Source organism: Canis lupus, chromosome 21 (genome assembly GCF_003254725.2).
Source record: "Canis lupus dingo isolate Sandy chromosome 21, ASM325472v2, whole genome shotgun sequence".
Taxonomy (NCBI): Eukaryota; Metazoa; Chordata; class Mammalia; order Carnivora; family Canidae; genus Canis; species Canis lupus.
This window is the reverse complement of record NC_064263.1, coordinates 47,690,687-47,711,935: the sequence shown is the minus strand read 5'-3', so window position 1 is coordinate 47,711,935 and position 21,249 is coordinate 47,690,687. Positions and strand designations below refer to the sequence as shown.

General features: G+C 43.2%; 1 protein-coding gene across 6 annotated transcripts in view; it reads right to left on the bottom strand.

The window, feature by feature from the left end:
• ANO3 (anoctamin 3) overlaps positions 1-21,249 on the bottom strand; it is a 372,280-nt gene that overhangs the window by 236,055 nt on the left and 114,976 nt on the right. Inside the window, exon 1 of one of the 6 annotated variants that reach the window (XM_025459801.3) lies at positions 4,840-4,932. The exons of the other annotated variants lie outside the window; for them this stretch is intronic. Coding sequence (XP_025315586.1) covers positions 4,840-4,885 — 46 coding nt within the window. The 5' untranslated portion in view covers positions 4,886-4,932. Of the gene's footprint in view, positions 1-4,839; positions 4,933-21,249 lie in introns of those variants that run through there. 6 annotated transcript variants of the gene reach the window in all.

Genomic DNA, 21,249 nt, shown 5'->3' with positions numbered 1-21,249 from the left:
TTAGAAGGAGGCAATCAATGCCTTCTCTTTAGTCATAAATAAAAGAATCACCTGTCAAAATACCAGGGCAAGTCAGTACACATGTGTGAATGCATTTCTTTCACTGTATAAATGGCTTCAGAATTTGTTTTGTTTTTAACAGGGGAAGAGACTAGGAAAGTTCTAGATCCTTAAGACATGAGTGAGAGGAAAATGAGGCTTAAACAGTGGACATCAGAGATTCTGAAACTAGGTGTTTCCCCCAACAATGTCCCTTCAGGGTATTGTGAACCAGGAACTGGACACAAAGCAGGATGGTTGCTAAGAGGCTTTAGAGGTGGGCACCTGTCACAGCAAGCAATTTATTTTGAAAAAAAGGAGAATATAAGTGCTTTGTGGTCCACAAATTCCCACGTACGTGTAAAGACCATTATTATTATTAAACCACTTTCTGAGTAGGAAGTGTTTGATTCCCTGGAACTATTAAAAACACTCTTTTCATGTTTAACCAAATGTCCCTTCGAATAATGATGAATCACTTAACAGCTTCAGCTAATCCCATTAAACCCAAGCCTTTTAGGACAGGCTGTGTTTGATGTGACCTATGGTTTCCCTGAAAGTCTTGCTGGCTGTATTGGTAAATAACAGCCACCAGAAGCCAGAACTCACATTGTCCTTTTCTTGCCCACTTTTGAATGACACATGAAATCCATCCTAAATCAAATGAACAGAGCAAGCCAGGCTGGGAAGCACAGTTGGACTTTCACCAGATATCACTGCCGACTTGCCAGCTAATGTGTTCCTCCAATATGTGCTAAGGCAAAGGCAAACACACACTCCCCGTTCTCTGTGAGCCTAAGACACGCCGGTGTACCCGTGAGACTTCAGAAATAAACTGTGGAATGCTCTTTCCCCCCACCCCAGGATTCTCACATTTTACTTCCTAATTTATTAAGCTTCCTAACAAAACAATATGAAATGTAATCAAAGTGGAATAAAAAATTAAAAATATCTTAAAAAATAAAAGTATATGCAGACCTCTTCAGAAAACAAAACTTACAGGGGGGCATTGTCAGTAAACGAAAATGTCAACACCTTCCTGGAAAAATGCAGAGTTTCCTACAATTTGCATAAAGGTGTTGAGGGGATCCCTGGGGGGCTCAGCGGTTTGGCACCTGCCTTCAGCCCAGGGCCTGATCCTGAAGTCCCGGGATCGAGTCCCGCATCGGGCTCCTACATGGAGCCTGCTTCTCCCTCTGCCTGTGTCTCTGCCCCTCTCTCTCTCTTTCTCTCTCTATCTCTCTCTCTGGGTCTCTCATGAATAAATGTATAAAATATATATATATATAAAAAAAGGGTGGTGTTGAGCAAAGCTCTCAGCCTTCCTACTATCCAAAGTCCTCTGAAGAAGGTTTTTGCAGTAATAGGTTCAAGAATGAAAGTGTCCTTGATAACGCCATCGCTAAGCACCCTGCCCGGCATACAGCAAGAGCTCGATAAATACAGGTTGAGTGGAGAGTGAAGAGGTCCGATTTATTTGCAGTGAAATTTTGAAATTATGAAATGAATATCTAAACTTACTCTATGGGAAGTTTTGAGAGGCTTTCCTGAGAAATGGGCATAGCAGTTTGGGTAGTTTGTGACTGCAGCCCAAGACGACTGTACGGGATCTTCTAGATGGCCTCGAGTCTTGTTTTCCTTAAAAATACCCCAAAACAACAAAAGTGAGACAAAGTAAAATAAAGGGCAACAACTTATAAGGGAATCGCTGAGGATGTTGTTCTACTCCTAAGTAGTCCACAAAGAGGCGGACGGGCCTGGGAAGAAGAGTAACTATCATCATTATTATTAATTATTCACTATATTTATGAGCCCCAGTCTGTGTGCCAGACAAACTGCTGAACACATTAGGACTTTGCCAGGTGATATCTTCATTTCACAGAGGTAGTAGCTGAAGCTTAGAGATTTTAAAGAACAAAACTTGTAAGTAGTACATGAAGAGCTCACATCCAGGGCTGAAAACAAAGATCCTACATTAAACTAATGGAGAAATTCGGCTTTACAGACAGTATTTCATTGTTACAGATAACGATTCTGGCATCTATAGTGACTTCTTGAAAAATGCTGAGTAATATCAGGGAGGGGATTTGGCTCAGGCACTGATTACTTCACAGTTTTCATGGAAGGAAAAGTCCCCACGCCTGCTTAGAGTAAGAGAGTGTGTCTCTTTTTCAAGTGATGGTGAATATTTCTAAAGTCTTACAATAAGGGTTTTTTTTTCTGAGTATCTCCTGATCTTTCTAGGTATTATAAAGCTGAAATCAAAGGCAAAAGCAAACATTAATCTCCCTTGATTAAAACAAAGGGTCTTCCCTAGAAACTGGTTTACTCAGCGAAATTATTTCTTAAAAGTGAACTAAAAAAAAAAAAAAAAAAAAAAAGTGTACTAAAAGCTGGGCTTTCCTCTTTGGCCCAGGAAGCCATTATCTCTGCTTTCACACAGCCACCTGCCCCTCCCCAAAGAACAGAGAAGGGGAAATCAAAAAGGCAGGAGGCGTCAGGAGTTCAATGTTTCAACAAAGTAGAGTCCAAAGATGTTAAACACTTTGGTTGAGGTTTTTAGACTAGTTAGGAAGGTGAGCTTAGAAAGTAGAACTCCAGAGAGTTCCAGCATGTTCTCCATTCTAATGGGAAGTTTGCAGGTCAATGTTATGGCGAAAAGCACCCCTGATAGCTTTCTGTCTCCTGCCTCCTGGGTCAGAAAGCATCTCAAGTATTATTTTGCTGCTTCTCTGAAAAATTAAAGTAGCTAATCCTCCGTCTGGTATGTCTTTTTGAAATGCCCGTTCAGGGTTAAGAAGCAACCAACCAGAGCCACTGTACTGGTGCTTCCTTTCCTGTCCCTCCTCGTCTCCACCTTTATCCTTCTGCTAAAGTTGCCTTCTGTGCCAAAGAGTAAAAGACTTGAAAATAAATGGCCCATGATGCATCATAAAGGAAACTAAGTGTTTTTGGATAATAATGAAGAACTGAGATCTGTATGATTTTTTTATAACTCACTCTGAGCAATAACAGGTGGTCCTTCCATTGGCAGTTGCTTCCTTTTAAAAACAAAGTATGAAAAAAAAATAAAATAAAACATAAAAAATAAAAACAAAGTATGTACCCATACATAAGTCCTGTGGGGACCATTTCAAGGTTCTAGGTTCCAGAAATGAGTCGCCTGCCGCCATGCATCAGAGGAGAATCTTAACTGTATGACGCTGGGGCAAAGTTCCTATCATCTTTATCTTCATTCTGAAAATGTACATGTGTTTAAAAATAATGATTAAAGAGAACGCGACTCCTTGAAACAATTTAGTTTTCTTTGGAAACTTAGATTCCAGATGGAATTGCACACTCGGGGAAATTAGTGTCTCACCTTATTCCCAATTTCGACACATTTTTCTTTTCTTTTAAAGAATCTACAGATTCTTGGACTGTAAACAGAGTATAAAATCCTGGAATCCGAAGCTCCTTCAGGCCCATATTCTTCCTAACGCAGCAATCTCCACTGAACTATTCCTGCTACCTCCATCCAGTTTTTGCTTTAAAAAGTCAAAGATCTGCATGGAAACAACTGTTGACGTAGATGGACAAAGATGGATAAATAGAGGACAGAAGCCCCGGGAGGAGGCAGGGATACTTAACGAGTGTTCAGTTCACTCTGAATGCGCCAAGCTGTCACCCCAGAATCCACATCGTGGGCGCCTTGGGGCGTCCTCAGCACTACCTGCGGCCTAAGTGCCATCCCGGTGCAGACTCCATACGAGGGTCCTTATGTCATTAATAAAAGTCTTTGGACAAACTCCAGAAAACTGGGAGCGCGCCTGGGCATCCACGTGCTCCCGGAGAGATGCTTCCCCACAGGGGTCAAGACCGAGCGGGAGGACGGCTTGGGGGTCGCTTGGTTTGAGGCTGAGCAGAGAGACCCCGAGAGCCCCCTGCCCCTGCGCTGGGAGGCGGGGGGTGGGGGGTGTGGGGGGACCGGAGCCCGGGGTGCCACCGCGCCGCACGCCCACCCCACGCCGGCTCGCGCAGGGCCAGGGCGCGGCAGCAGCGGGCTCCCCCGAAAGTTTCGCCCCCCCCCCCCGGCCGGCTGGAACTCCCCCAAATCCGAGCACCTGGGGCCTGTGCCAACCGACCTGCAGCGGCGCGGGCTCCCGGGGGCTCCTTCCGCAGCCCCGGGCGCACCCCCGGGCGCACCCCGGCGCTCCCCCTGCCCCGCGCCCCGCTCCCAGCGCCCCGTCCCCCTCGCCCCTCTTGCCCGCTCCCCTGCCCCGCGCCCCTCCTGCTCCGCTCCCCGCGCTCCTGCCCCGCTCCCGCGCCACAGCCGCGCCCCCCGCCGCCCCAGCGCTCCCCCTGCCCCGCGCCCCGCCCCGCTCCCCGCTCCCCCTGCCCCCCGCTCCCCATTCCCCGCGCCCCCGTCACCCCCTCGCGCCCCCTGCCCCTTGCCCCGCTCCCCCCTCCCAGCTCCCCGCCCCGCTCCCCCCCTGCCCCGCGCCCCCTGCCCCGCGCGTGTCCCCGCCGGCCCGAGCTGGTTCGCCGCAGCGCCCGGAGGCGCGGGAGCAGCGGGGTCCCGGGGAGCAGCCCCCAGGCCGGGGCGGCGCGGACGCCGGGACAGGACTCCCGTGGGTGCGGGGTGGGCGCAGCAGCACTTGCGGAGACGGACGCGCAGACGGACGCACGGACCGAGACAGACGCGGCGGGGCGCCCCGCTCGTCCCCGACTTGGCGGAGTCCCGCGCCCCCGCCGCCCAGGCGGCTGCTCCCCCCCGGCCGGGACACGCGCGGGGGCCGCGCCGCCAACGCCGCCACCGACCTTTCTGCGGCTTGAAGGACTGGATGGAGCCCGAGTGGTGCACCATGGCCCTCCGCGCGTCCCCGTCCCCGTCCCCGTCCCCGTCCCCGCCGCCGCCGCCGCCGCCGCCGCCGCCGCGCTCCGAGCCTCCCGCCGCCGCCGCACCTGCCGCCCGCGCCGCGCGCCCCCGTCGTCATGGCAACGCGGGGCCGCCCGCGCGCCCCCCCTGGCGGCGGCTGGGGGAACCGACCTGGCTGCGGCCGCGGGGCCCCGGGGCGACTGAGTCGGGTCTGTAGCTCCAGCAGCTGCAGGGGGGGCGGGGAGAGGGGCGCGGGGCAGGGGGAGCGGGGCGCCGCCCGTCGTCCACAGCGGCAGGTGCCCCGGCAGGTACCTCGGCAGGTGCTCACCACGGGGCGCATCGACCCCCCCCCCCCTTAACATCGTGAAAGAACCCGAGGCCCCGCGCGCAAAGAACTCTCAAGACCATCACAGCCAACACCTGCCTGGGCGGACAAAGCCACCTGGTCCCCGAGAGGTGTCGTGACCCGGGCAGGGCCAAATCGCCAGGCCCAGCCACGAGCTGGAGCCAGTTCCGCCGGCCTGGGGTGCATCCCCTCCCCCCCCCCCCGCCCTCCTCTCCCCGCCGCTGCTCCGACCCCTTAGTTCACCCCGTGCACAGCGGGGCTCTGCCCCCCTGCCCTGGGAGGTGTGGGCGAGCCGCCCCATCAGTACAAGAGTCCCCCCAGGGCGCATGACAGAGGGAAAGCTGCAGGGACCTCAACATCTGCAGGACCCCAGGCCGCTGGAGCCCCTGCCGTGTTGTCCCCCCAACCCCCCACCCCCGCGGCGCACGACCCAAGAGCGGGGAGGGTGGGGGCAGCTCGGGGCAGGAAGCCGGTCCTGCAGCGTGACTGCACAACAGCCGCTCTGCAAGGGAAAGCTTCAGGCTACCACCTGTTCGTGCTTCCATAGGTGGGCTGGGCTCAGCCTGGCGGTGCTGACTGGACCCCTCCTGGGTTTGCAGCACCTGGGCCTGCAGAAGAGAACAGCCGGACTCACCCTCAGGGGGAGGCATCACAAAGAGTGTGCAGTCTTGGTAATGAAGGATGATGTTTGGGTTTTTTTGTTTTGTTTTGTTGTTGTTGTTGTTTTTTTGTTTTTTTTTGTTTTTTTTCCAGAAGGAAGATGTTGAGCCTTCAGTAAAAGCTCAGGATGCAAGCACTGAAGAAATACTGGGTTATGAAAAATCATCTCGGTGTGACTTCATCTCCCTCTGAAGATCTAGAACGAACCTCGGAGACTATCTGCGCAGAGCCTCACTTTACAGCTCTCTGATGGAAGAGGGCACGGAACCCCAGGGCAATAGGTGAATTCCTGGGGGTGCTTTGTGATGTTTTGTTCATCAACAGTGAAGAGTCTAGTATAGCTCAAGTCACAGGTCATTCTGGTGCAGCCCCACTCCCTGGATCCTACTTCCCACTTCCAGGCATAAGGACATCCTGGTGTCAGCGAAACTCTGCAGGAGGCAAGCATGTGTGCCCTGGAGCTAGGAGTCAGTTAAGGGTTCGAACCTCATTAGAGATTAATTTTTTTTTAAAGTGATTTCTAACACTGTGGCACCCTAACCTCTGCAGTGCAACTATGATTGAGTTATCTTCTCATAAAAGTTGATTACTTTTAATTAGGAATAGTTTAGGCTGGACTGACAGATTGGCTACTAGGGAATTCAAAGAACATCTTTGCTTGTTTTAAAATCCATCTTTTAAGGAAGGTTGCTAGAGGAACGGCTTTCGCGAGGGGCCTAGGCAATTTCGAGCACCATCTGCTTTACAGGAAAGGCAATGCACAGACAAGGAAAAGCTGTATGTGTGTGTGTGTGTGTGTGTGTGTGTGTTCAAGTGGAGAGGGGTTTGAACAAAGACCTTCCTAAAAAAATAAATCTTCCTATCATCTGGTAAGACGAAATATTTTGAATCGACATTTCCATTGTAGAAAGTTTAGGAAGGAGTGTTTAATGGCCTCATCAGGGAAGGCTAAACTGATCTTTTTTTTTTTTTTCTTCTATTTTTAGTTTCAAATTTCTTTCTTCAAATTTTAAAGATGGGAAAATACTTTATATAGTGTTCAGTGAGGGAACATGATTATCATATATAATGATCTTAACTATATTTTGCAGAAGAGAAAAAATAAAAGACTAGTAAGAAGCATACCAAAATGTCCAAAATAACTAATTTCGCAAGTAAGGATTAAGGCTGATCTTTTTTTTTTTTTTTTAGCCCTCCATATTTTTTGACATGTTCTGCTTTCTACAAATGATATATACCGATTTTATATTGATCATGTACATATATTTTTAAACTCCTTCACTATCATTCTGCAGATCTATTTTTTTATTTTCCAGTCTTGGGCCCTAGCTTTTCTGTCCTGCTTCTTTGCTCAGGTCTCTGCCGCATTTGCTCTCCCACAGCTCACCACCTGTCTCCTGTCCTCCTTGGTGATTAATTTATCAGGCCCCACGCTAACTTTTGCCTCCCAGAGGGGTATGAAATTTTGTTTTAACATCACTGGGAGGCTTTTGAATTCCTTTGAACTCCGGAATATGAGCACACAGCCCAGCCGGTCATGAGCTTCCCGGTTTTGGGCTCTATCCCCAGAACTGCGAGAGTTCTGTCCTTCCCTCGTTGGGTCTTGAATAAATGACTCTGTTGAAACTGGGATTGCCAACTCTGCTCCTCATTGCCTAAATGAGAACTGAAAAAGAAATTCTCTTTATAGTCAGCCCCTGTCTAGAACCCAGTTATTTAGGGGATTAGGGGCAAAATGAAACCGCCAAGGCACATTGGTAGTGGGTTTATCTGAAAAGGGTGAGGAAGAGAGAAGGGGAGAGACAGCTGCCCTGGAGGCATTATTATAGGGAGACCCCTATCTCCTTGAAAGCCAACTGAGTGTTGACTCTCTGAGTGTTGACAGAGACCCGTATAGTTCCTGTCACACAGGCTGAGCGAGGACTTACTAATGAATAAGTAAAGAAAGTAATTAATTTAAAATTTTAAAATGACTTCTAGAAAAATGCTGCTTTAGTGACCTGAGCAGTTGTCTTCCTTATGCAAAACCAAGGGAAATTATCTTAAAATCATTTACATATTTTAGATCTACTTATATTTTATATATGAACTACTTTCTTGGTTCTAGTCGCCATCCATACTTTATTAAAGGCCCAGGCAAGCTCTTCAAAAAAACAAGCTCTGTGATCAATGGAAGGGCGGAGTACAATTTAACAACTGCTTCCCCAACGCCTTGGGTTCCTGGCCACATGCGACAGTATAACAACAGGTTAGCCCAGCTGGCAGCCAGGCTAGATGCTCAGAGAAGCATCCAGAAGCGGCGTTCCGAATCGATGTAAGTGACTAAAAGAGAGCATTGGAGGAAAATCAGCAGCTTCTACCTGATCTGAATCTAGCCTGAGGTGCTCTTAGCACACAGTATTTTGAAGAGACAGGGACATAAAACGATTTAAGAAGACAGCATTAAGAGAAGGCAGATGTATGGAACAAAGTAAGTGATGATGGAATGACCATTTTATATTCTATGTCTCGGCTGAAAAGCTTACCATTATTTCAAGTGGCCTCTAGGTTGGAGGCCATGTCCCTTGCTCTCCCATTCAGGGCGCAGCCTGAACTTGGGTGCGGTCTGAAATTAAACACTGAAGTAATGAAGAGACAGCTTGCCAAAATAAAAGTTAAAGGATGCAGAGATTATTGAATTGATTATTTACTGTGACACCACTGAATTTACCTAAAAAATAAATATTGGCGACTTGGAAACATTTATGTATCAGTAATGTGTCAGTTGTAGTCCTTGCATTCATAAAAGTAAATCTAATTAATTTATGGTAGCCTCACAGAGTAGATGATCACATGATGTTACCTTCAAGAATATTCAGTAAATCATACTTAATATCAAATAAAGTTCTTCTTCCTCCCTTCCAATAAATTCTACAAATAATAGGAGAAAGATACATATTTTTTCAGTACATTTAACAAATATATACTGGAATCTATGTGACAAATCCAGCCGGGATATATATTTTTAGTCTTTGCAAGCTTTATACCAGAAGAACAGTGCATCTTTGTAATTTCTTTAAGAATAGATAGCAAATGGTTATAAAAGCCCTAAATGTTTCAAATTCTAAGTCTTCCATGTTTGTGGTATTTTATTATTTTGAGGAATATATAACTAACATAGTCTGTTTGATTAAACATGATTCTGCCAAAAGAAAGATGAATTAGAAAAGACCCTGAGATAAAAAAGAGTAAGATATAATCATCTGAAATCTTTATTTACCTAATAAAGACGGACACTAAACGGACACTAATATACTCTCCAGAGATACTTAATATAAGAACTATAAAAAGTTATTGAAAAGCAAACACCACAAATTAAACAGGTAGTTGGAAGTGGGGTAGTTGGGAGTGGGGGAAAGAAGGATGGTACAGAAGTCTGGGGAGAGGGGACAATTAGAAAGGAAAATGGAAGGTGAAAATAGTCTTAAGACCTTTTATTAGGGAGGCTATCAAACAAGAGGCAAATAAAAGCATGTAGGTTAATAGACAAAATAATCTGGTTTAACTCATTTGATTATGAGAATAAGGAACATAAAAAGTGATATTTCATGACCAGGGAAAGAACGATGAATTGTCCAGGGAGAAGACAAATGAAATATGTTGCACCTTGATCACACCAGGAAAAATAAGGAAAGGAGAATGTGGACTCAACGATGAACATAAATTATAGGTTCGATGCAAAATGGGATGAATAAAATCAAGTATAACAGCCAATATTCCAAATATAAGCACGCCTTTTTCCCCACTAAAAGACAGTGGCTTAAACTGGATTAAAATCAAGATATGTACTGTATGAGGAATAAATATTTGATGCAAAGTAATAAAGGGTGGTCAAAGTGATTCCAGGTAAATGCAAATAAAAAAGTAAGCAAGGCTAGAAGATAGAATTTCACATTAGAAGGACTAAAATTTTAAAGAGGCACATTACCTAAAGTGAAAGGTATAATTTGTAAGATATAAGTCGTATATTTAATGTGCCAAACTATATAGCCTTTAACACAAAAGCAGAAACAATTAGATGATTGACTCAACAAAAATTGCAATTGTTAATGGATGACGATACATACTTCTCAAAAAATCTGAACCGTTATAATGGACCGAATAACAAGCAAAGTTCTAGATTGACCTATTACATTCAATGAACTTCATTTAACAGAAGCTTTTAAGATCATACTTTATCTTTGCATTTTGCAGATATTCAGAAAAACCGACTGTGTGCTTTGCTAGGTCCCTTTTGTGTCAAGTTCACTAAACTACAACTGTGTTCTCCAGAATGGCCTTCCCGATACGGTTCCAGGTTAAACCTGATCAAAACGACATTTGTGCAAGGCGAGCAAACTTGGAGGAAAGCAGCTGTAGCCGTGGCGCTCTGGAGGTCACCGTGCTTGGAAGCGATGAGAGAACGACACAGGTGCAGACAGGGTTCCTCCCCGTACCACGTCCAGCTCTGTTTTTGTCTCTGGAGATGCCACGCTGCCAGCAGGTGCAGAGGCAATAGTCTTTCCGTGGGGGCTCCACCAGTGCTCCGTCGTGGTCCCACTCCGGGTTCCCTGACAAACTGACTTGTTTGCTTCAGAAGAGCTGGTTAGTGGCTTTCCTCTGATTCCCCAACATCCTTTTTTGGACTGTTCTCCAAAAATGCCTATAATTGGGTAAGTTCTCATTCCTATCACAAATCCCTATTCCATAGTAAAGTATATCTCACTCTGCTTTGCCAATTGAACCCTGATTGATACAAAGAGCAAAAAGAAGGCAAAGGAAAGCAAGACAGAAAAAAAAAATAATGGAGAGTATTTGCAGACGACATCGTAAGATTCTAATCTTAAAAAAAAAACATAAATAATTTAAAACGAAAAAATATTTTCTCTGATAGGGAAGTGTAAGTTAAAATAGCAAGGTATATTTTTAAGCTCTTCACATTAGCAAAAATGGAAAGGAGCCATGAGATCTATTTTTATAGGGGATGTTGGGAAAAGCATTCTTTCATAGATTGCTTTGCAACTGTGAAGTGTGAGAGCCTATTTTAACCAATAACCCATCTCGTAGAAGTCTCTCCCATTCAAACAAAGCCCATATGTCAGGGTGCTTATTGCATCATTGGTCTTGGTGACCCCGGACCAAAACTCATACCAACAGAACACCGGAGCAAAACTCATACCTGGCAATATGGCAGATTATGACTTATAATCATAAAATTTTTTAAATTTTAAATTTTTATCCCCCCCTCTAGGGGATCTATTCAATTAGTTAGACAGGGAGAAAATGTATAGAAAGGTACATTCTGGGCTGAGAATGTGGGTAGGTTGGTTAATACAACAGGACGGAAGGAAAGAGCGAGAGAAGGAAGCCAAAAAAGAGGGAAAAAAGTAAAATAACTATACTTTCAAAAGTATGGGAATAACCACATGTACGTATTTATGTAGAGTTATGTACATGTACGGGTGAAACAAAATCACACATTCTCATAATCTGGCTCATACCTAATTTATCCATCAGATTTCTCTGGACTTCCCAGCACAAACCCTGTTTGGGTCGAAATCTCTCCCTTGATCCGCCTCACAAAAACAGCCCGAAATACTTCTCTTTGTTTCCTCTTTGGGGAATGCTCTCCATCTGCTGCTCATCATCCAGGTTCTCCCAGGCCCGGTTGGGGAGCCACCTCTTCCTTGAGTATCACACCAGCCCACATGGAGTCTCTTCTGAACCTGTTCATCCTTACTAAATAATTTAGCACTTAATTATATAGAATCACGAATTGTTCCGATTCTTTTGTGCCAGTTAGTCATGTCCCTAACGATTAATCCTGTGCTCCGCTTTCTATTTCTCTTAACAGATGCATCACCAAATTGTACCTTTAGTGTAACGGCTGTTCTGTTTAGCATGATGCTTGGTATTTGGTTTCCAAACACGGAGACAGTTCCGAAAGCGTGCAGCCTTGACCTCAGAAGATCTCAGTTGAAATGTGTGCTCTGTTACTTCCTAAGGGATGTGCCCAAGGATATTTTGTTTTTCTTAGCCCTTAGTTCCCGTATCTATAAAATAAGTTTCTTTAAAACAGCCTAGCGACACCTGGGGGGCTCAGTGGTTGAGCATCTGCCTTTGGCCCAGGACGTGATCGAGTCCCGCATCAGGCTCAAATCAGCCTGCTTCTCCCTCTGCCTGTGTCTCTGTCTCTCTCACTGTGTCTCTCATGAATAAATAAATAAAATCTTTATATATATATAAACAGCCTGGATTATGGAAAGAATTTGGATTTTAGAGCCAGCTAATCTGGCTTTGAGTCCAGACACAGTGATGGTTTTATCTCATATAGCACTTGGCAATTATTTACTTGTGTCTCTGCATGCATGTGGTTTTGGCCTGACAATAGCTATGACACTTGTGCTAACCAGCACTAGTGTCACTACAAAATTTATTTCCCTAACTGGCATACTTTTTGAGTACGAAAGGAGTCATTATTAATGATTATGTTGGATAGAATCAGAGAAAATAAGGACTGTCTCTGACAAACCAGAACCTACGGTGACCCCACTTAGAATAAATATTTGAACCATAGGTCCCTCGTTTGTTGGTAGCAGGAGAGAATTTTATTTTCTATTCACCCTTTCTGTTCTCACCCCTGCCCCTGGTGGGGATGATAGGCCTTTAGTAAAACAAAATAAAGAGACAAAATATTGGTGTTAACTCATCAGCCACTTGATGAAGGAGAATCAATATTAATAGGGCTAAGTTTGCTTCTTTTGTCCCCTCTCAAACTTCTGAAGCTTATAAATCAGATATTTTGGGTTTGTAAATAAAGGACAAATCTGGCCTTGGGGTCCTTTTATTACCTAGTACTTCTTTAAGGATTTGAAAGCACTGCCAATATTCTAAATTGAGATATTTATACATACATATGTATATACATACATATATATATATATATTTGGATTTGTAACTTCTCTGGAGAACCTGGGGACATCTATTAAAACTGAAACTTTGTTATCACTTGTCAAAGGTCAAGTGGAACTGAAAAGTCAGTGCCTCAACTCTAATTCTCTAACTTATCACACTTTTCCTAAAGTTGAGGTTTAGTTCCATTTACCATTTCTTTTGGGATATTGTGGACTGCCTGACTTACTCATCCACTTGTCCTTCTGAGACCCTAAAAGATTCTTAGACATTCTGAGCTTCAATGTGAACCTTATTCCAGCAATATGCAACAGAGTCTTTCAGAGTGGTACCAGGAGCAAGAGGAAGTGCAGAGAGCTAGAAAAACTCAGATTTTGGAAGGGAAGAGGATGAGGGCTAGAAAGAATGGATTCTGGCCATTTTTATGGACTGATGGATAATGAGATTGGAAATAATATAAAGATTTTTTTTGTTATATACAGAGATTTTTACAGACTGATAACAAGATGGACAGCTCACCATCTGAATACCACAGGTAGGGGTGATCATGTACAGCTGGCTTCTTTTCCTTTCTTTTCTTTCTTTTCTTTTCTTTTTACTTCAAATAATATACTTACAGACCTTCTTAGAATTTATAAAAAGGACAAAAAGATTACATATAAAATAAAAAGAAGTAAGTATTATTTAACTTGTAAAACCATTGGGATTAAAACCAGTAATAAGTGGATGTGACTTATAAATAGCTATACAGTGTTGAATAGCTTGATGATGGTAATGATATGGGTCTATATTTATCAAGCTTAACTTTTGGTTTGGGAAGTTATTAGAGTACCCAGATAAAGTGTTTAATTTTTGCTTATTATATTTACTGAACACCTCTTATTAAAAGTGGAGAAAAAGCCTATTAAGTCATTACTAATATGACTTGAATCTGTTCATCACTTATTTAACTCACTTCTTATGTTCTCTGCTTCCTGAATCCTGGAGCCCTAAGGAAAGGAAGAACCAAAATCTCTGAGCACCAGGTGGGATTGCAGCAAGGGACACTGCAAGGTGGAGACACCAATATACAAAAGTAGACAAAACAGAAACAAAGAGGGGAGGACTGCCAACTTGCCTTTGTCATTTATGATACCCAGGGGTCACCTCATTTAATTGCATGGTATTCCTGAAAATCCATTTTTGGCAACAGGAATTTTGCATGCTGCCTCACTTATAATAACAGCAGTAACACGTAGAACAACAACAACTGACATTTAATGGGCCCTTAGTAGGCTAAGCATGTACTGACCTTTGAGGTCAGTACTATTATCTCAAATTTATAAATGAGGACATTGACAAACAGAAGAATAAGTAATATATTCAGAACCCTGCAGCTAGGGAAATGCATCACCAAAATTTGAAAAAAAAAAAAAAAAAGTAATCTGACTGTAAAGCTCACGTGGTTGACTGCCATGCTGTATTAGCACAATAATCATGTCCTAAGCCATCTTGTAAGAGGGGACAAATGACCAATAGGGAGCTACTTCCACTTCAAGGCATTGCTCAGATGCTACCCTGGTGATAAAGCCTTATGGAATTTGCTGCATTGAAATTAAACTTTCGACTGTGGACCTGCAAATTGTATTTCTATCTCTTTATGGACAGCTGTTGCTTTTTATTATTAACAATTATATATCCTCCTCTTGTTGATTTTTTTATGTTCAGAAGAGATCCCCTGCCGTCACGTTCTCTTTCTCTAAATCTCTTTCTTTCTTATATACTTATTTACTTTTTATTATATTATGAAATAATTTATACTATTTTATTTTATGTAAAAATATGCAGCTTTTTATTATGACGTGATAGACAGTTAATATTTACATAGCATTTTGCAAATGATTTTACAACTTAATAATTCCTTCAGTAGTTACACAAAACCTAAGTAGTTGTGAAATATGTATTATCACCTTCCTTTTCTTCATTAAAAATATGATCACTTGCCAAAGTCACACTGCTATTAGATGCCCCAGTCTGACTTGGTCCTTCTAATTCTGAATCTAATGTTCTTTTCAGTTTTCTTTATGAACATTCTCACCTAGCTCCGTGTCTGTTGCAGAAGAGATCCACTACAGTGCTGTGATGAATGAATGAATGAATGAATGAATGAATGAACACGTCCTAATAAAAGAAGGTCGTTCCACTGCACAATCTTTTTTTTTATAGATCTGCTAGTTTTATCTTTTTATTTGTAGAATAAAAAGGGTAGATGCTAAGATTGGGCTTTTCTAGGATGTTATTTAGGAATAAAATGGTAAGTAGGAGCGGCAATTTCTCGTTTGTAACAATGAAGATTAAATTACATTCCCCATCAATAATTTGGAGTTAATTTAAGACAGAATTTGCTAAGAAAATGGAAATATATTACACTCCTTTGACACTTAACCAGCTACCATGTCCAGAAGACTAAGAGCTGTGTTAAGAGGGGAGCTTTTAACAAATTAAGGGGACCATCTAGACCTTTATCCCAGAAGAATCATGTGAATCTCCCTGCAGTTACTCATCTGGCTTTAAGACAAGAGGCTATCAGTCTTTAGTGTGGGAGGCGGTTATGCTCTGCTTTACCCTATGCTCTGCTTTACCTACCCTGCTTTACACACACGCACACGCACATAGTAGTCATGGACTTGGCTAATGACTATCTTCAGAACACACAGGACACGAGCCCCAGGGTCTCCGGTTCATGTCACCATGCACATCAGAGAAGTCAATCCAGGGCTATGTAAACTGCTCTCGATGCCACTCTTTAAAGACACATCACTGTGCAGTGCGTTTCATCAGCAGTGTTGCTGCGAACCTACCACTGAATCAGGCAACCGTTCTGGCACCGAAGGCAGTGGTCACACCAGAAAAAACAAAGCAACGTTTATCCTCTCATGGCAGTGAAATAGCAAAAGATGGTATCTCAGGTAAGTCCTGTGAAGAAAAATAAGAGCCCTGAGGTGGGAGAGAGGTCTGCAATTTTGGGCACGATGGCCAGGGAAGGGCCACTCAGCATCCCACTGCGCAAGTGACTGCACCAAGGCCTGACAGAGGTGAGGTGGAAAGTCATGCTCACGTCGGGGCACCAGTGTTCCAGGGGAAAGCCAGGACTGCGCCGCGGCCTAGAGGTGAGAGGAGCCACAAGGAGGCCTCGTGCCCCATGGGATCATCAGTAGGGGCTGGAATCAGGGGGGGTCACTGGGAGTGGTGGTGCCTTTGGAGCAAGGTCTGTAGAGATAAAGGCTTGGGAGGTATTCGAGGAGAGGAGCGGCGCTGTCTGCCGCGGCCTGGAAAGTCACCACAGCTGCTCTGTCGGGAAGAGGATGTGGGTGTTGGGGGTGAGTAAGGACTTTTTAGTAGACATGAGCTAAAAGGTCTTTCAATTTTCCATTGGGAGGGGTGGGGAAGGGATGATGGTCCTTTAGACCAAAGCGAAGGCAGTAAGCAGCAGGTGGGGTACATACGCATTTTGAAGACAGAGTCCCCAGGATGCACCCCCAAGTCTCCATAAGGAGAGCAAGAACCACCAAGGAGACTGGAGGTGACTGGAACGACAGAATTGCTACCACAGCTCTTGATGCAAACCAACAAATGCAACACAAAATCCACCTTGTTAGCCAGATTTTAGGCACATTCTACAGGGTTCTTGACTCTACCAGAACTGTTCTCTCCAGACCGTAATCACCTGGCATAACTGAAGTCTCTGTGCCCTTTTGACCAACACCTTTCTGTTTTCCCCTCCCCCAGCCCCGGGTCACCACCATTTGACTTGCCACAAAAGAAAAAAATGAATAAGAGGGGGGCAAGGTGATCCTTTTGGAGGTGGTAGGTATGTTTACAGCATTGATTGTGGCGAGGGTTTCACAGGCGTAAACTTCCCTCCAGATCCATCAAGGTGTGTACACCGTGCGCTGCGTTGCATGCCGATCACGCCTCAGTAATGTGGCTTGAAATGGCACAGGTAAGATGTGACAAAATCTGCCTCTCGCTCCCAAGAGAAAACCAACCGGCGAATACTCTGACTTGACACTAAGGGAACATGTGAAAACGGGTACAATGTACAGAGGATTGTTTCCATGGGACTTTAGAAAGGAGGCAAGAGGGCCTCCCTGATAGGTCCTCTGGCTTGTGGTCACCTGGGCCTGGAGCCAGTAGGCCTTGGCAGTCTAGGCCTTGCTAACGAGGACACTGCTAGCCCCAGGATGTCCATTTCTTTATTAGGAACGGGAACTCCTTATGAAATTTGCATGTACTAGGATAGAAAGGACACAACATTTAATGTGATAGGTGAATCTAAATGTACCAAATTCTCTCTTGTGATGAAAATAAGTACTTGGAATTGTGGATTTTTTTTTTTTTTAATGCACCTAGGGTTGCCTGGTAAATTGCCCTTCTCATCTTTAGTCATTTATTTATCTACACATAGGATTTTGGAGACTAATCATGTCAAAATACTGTCTCTCACACACAAGTCTGAAGACAAGTTGATCATATTCCTTTCCTAACAATACTTCGAATTCAGATTTGCACAGTTGGAAATTTTGTGTGTCCCTAATTTGGGGGGATTGTACCCATGTCTGTGAATAGTCAAGAGCTCTGTCTTTTTAGGAGACAGATCTGGTTCAAGTCCTGGTTCAAGCCCCTATGAGGGAAGAAGTAGCTAGATCACAGACAGATTACTTCTCACGTCTGATCCGCATTCACATAATCTGTACTTGATAGTAACCCTGGCCTCATAGCTGCTGAGAGGAGTCAACCAACACAGAGTTTAACACACTCCTCAGCACATAGAATAGCTTGATAAATACCTGTTCCTGCTAGTATTCTAATTGTCATTTAATGTCATCCAAAAGCCTGTTTTTGGTCATGGGATTCTTCACCGACTCATCATTTATCCTTGCAAATTTCCATGCCACTTTCTTTTGGGGTAGGCAAAAATTTCTCATAATTTCCTGTGTATATTACTTAATACAAGAAAGCTACTTGGAGGCAAAATAGTGAATGATGTTAAGTACTAAAGAAAGAAGAGCAAACTTTACACCAAAGAAAAGCCGGTCTACTGGTTGCTGAGAGATATCCCAAGGTGGTTTTCACTTCTAGATTGATTTTTAGTTATAGTCTTAGAAATATGACTTTGACAGAAGGAAACAAAACATTTTTCAAAGATGGAGTCATGGCAACCAGGTTTGCAGGATAATAATAATACCTATACAGCGCTGGGAAAATTGGATAACCACATGTAGAATAGGGAAATCAGGCTTCTTTCTTACACAACTCACAAAAATTCACTCAAAATGGATTAAAGATATAAATGGAAGACCCACACGCATAAAAGTACCAGGAGAAAATATAGGAACGATGTTCTTTGACTTTGGTATTAAAAACAATTTTTTAGATATCACAAAAAGTGCAAAATAGCACAACAATAGCAAAAATAAAGAAGTAGGACTAAACTAAACTAAAAAGCTTCTGCACAGCCAAGATACATTTGGGAAAAAAAAAAAAAGGAAACCTACAGAATGGAAAAAGATAATTGCAAACCATCTATAAAAAGTTAATATTAAACATATACAAGGAACTACAACTTAATAGCAAAAAAGTCAATTTTATTAAAAACTGGATAAAGGCCTTGAATAGACATTTTCTAAAGAAGACATACAAATGTCTGAGTAGGTGAAAAGACGCTCAACATCACTAATCATTAGGGAAATGCAAGTTGAAGCCACAATGAGATATCCACCTCACACCTGTTAGAATGGCTATTATCAAAATACAAGAAATAATGCATGTTGGCAAGGCTGTGGAAGAAAAGGAATCCTTATGAGCTATTGATAGGATTGGAAATGGGCAGGGCCACTATGAAAATAGTATACAGATTCCTCAAAAAAATTAAAAATCAAAGTACCACATGATCCACCAATTCCACTCACCTCTGAGTGTGTATCAAAGGAAATGAGAAAAAGCGGGTGGGGAATGAAAGCAGGAGATCAAAGAGAGATCTGCGCCCTGCTTGTTCACTGAAGCATTCTTCACAACAGCCAAGACATGGACAACCTAAGCTGTTGGTCGATGGATATACATACATATACAACTATGGAATATTATCTAAGAAAAAAGAAAAAAAGGGGAAAGAAAAGAAAACTCTGTCCCTTGTGACAATGGGAGAGCATTATGCTAAGTGAAACGAATCGGAGAAAGAAAGGCTAATATGGTATATTCTCATTTACACGTGGAACCTAAAAATGCTGAACTCCTACAAACCAACTAGGATGAGGATTACCAGGGCATGGGGATAGAGGAATGGGGAGATGTTGGTCCAAGTGTGCAAACTTTCAGAAATAAGATGAATAAATTCTAGAGACCTAATGTATAGCATGGTGGCAATAATTAGCAATACTGTATTATACTCTTGGCAGTTAAGAGAGTAGATCTTAAAAATTATCACCACACACAGAAAAAATAATTATGTGAAAGGCTGGAGATGTTAACTAACCTGATGGTGGTAGTCATTTCACAATGTACACATGTATTACGTGATCACGTTGTAAACCTTAAACTTACATAGATGACGCGTCACTATCTCAATAAGCCCGGAATAAAATGAAAACCTGTAAAATACTAATAAAAGTATTCTTATATCATGGAAAATAGTACTCCTTTGTGTACTGGCAGTCATGGCATATATTCAGCACGTACATTTCCCAAAATACACACATTGGGAGTTGGACAGTATGGCAAAGATTTCTGTCAAGCCTAGAGTCAAGACAAGGTAAGTTAGTTATACAGTTTGAAAAGTTCATAGCACTAGGCCGTGACAGCTCAAGGTACCCATCGCCACATGGTGTTGAGGCAGGGGGGTATCTGGAGCCAGAGGAAATTCTTCCATTGAGAGGTCCCTAACAAGTATTGCCAATATTTGCTTCTCTGTTTTCATGTATTCTTGTTTGGACAGTCTACCTTCTGGGAGATCTATTCTCTAACCATGACAATTTAATTAACTTTATTAGTCAGTAGCCAATAAGTTGTTAAAGCAATAGCCTCATTCTTTCTCTTTATGATTGGATCTCAAAAAGGAGTCGATTGGTAAGTATTTATCTGCTTTTATCTATTATGTGTTGGTTTATCGTTAACTTTTAACTTTTTAAGGTTTTTTTTTTGGACAGTGTGCTGTTTTATGTAGATATAGACAGGTCTTCCTTAACTTATGATGAGTTATGTCCCAATAAACTCTTCATAATTTGAACACATCGTTAGTCAGCCATGCATGTAGTACACCTAACCTACCAAACCGCATAGCTTAGCCTACCCTATTTTAAATGTGCTCAGAACACTTACAGTTGGACAAAGTCATCTAACACGATGCCTATTTTATAATAAAGTTTTGGTGGTCTCATGTAATTTACTGAATATTCTACTGAAAGTGAAGAACAGGATGGCTGAAGAACAGCTTGGGTCCAGGATGACTCTAAGTATATCGGTCATTTGCCCCCGTGACTGTGCGGCTGGCTGACTGGGATCTGTGGCTGCCACTGCCCAGAGTCAGGAGAGTATGATACACATATCACTAGCCCAGAAACAATCAAAATTCAAAGTAAGGTTTCCCTGAATGTTTTCACTTTTGCACAATTGTGAAAAGAAAAACTGTAAAGCATCATAAATCAGGGAATGACTATACATATAAATCATATATAATACAGGTTCTACATAACCTACATTAAATGTTTTCCACTAAGAGTTATAAGCAATCATTTCAAATGGTTTGGCAGAGGCCTTTAGCTGATTAGTCTTTTTTCTTTAAAGATTTTATTTATTTATTTATTTATTTATTTATTTATTTATTTATTTATTTATTTATTCATGAGAGACACAGAGTGAGGCAGAGACACAGGCAGAGGGAGAAGCAGGGTCCCTGTGGGGACCCCGACATGGGACTCGATCCCAGGATCCTGGGGTCATGACCTGAACCAAAAGCAGATGCTCAATCACTGACCCACTCAGGTGTCCCTGATTAATTTATTAATACTAACAAAGCTACTATTATAATGTGAATACATTTTTTCCCAATGACCGATTTATTTATTTATTTTATTTATTTATTTATTTATTTATTTATTTATTTATTTATTCATGAGAGACACAGAAGGAGAGAGAGGCAGAGACACAGGCAGAGGGAGAAGCAGGCTCCACGCAGGGATCCCAATGTGGTACTCAATCCTGGGTCTCCAGGATCATGCCCTGAGATGAAGGCGGCACTTATCCGCTGAGCCACTAGGGCTCCCCATGATTTATTTATTTAAGTGAGAGAGAGGGATCCCTGGGTGGCGCAATGGTTTGGCGCCTGCCTTTGGCCCAGGGCGCGATCCGGGAGACCCTGGATCGAATCCCACGTCGGGCT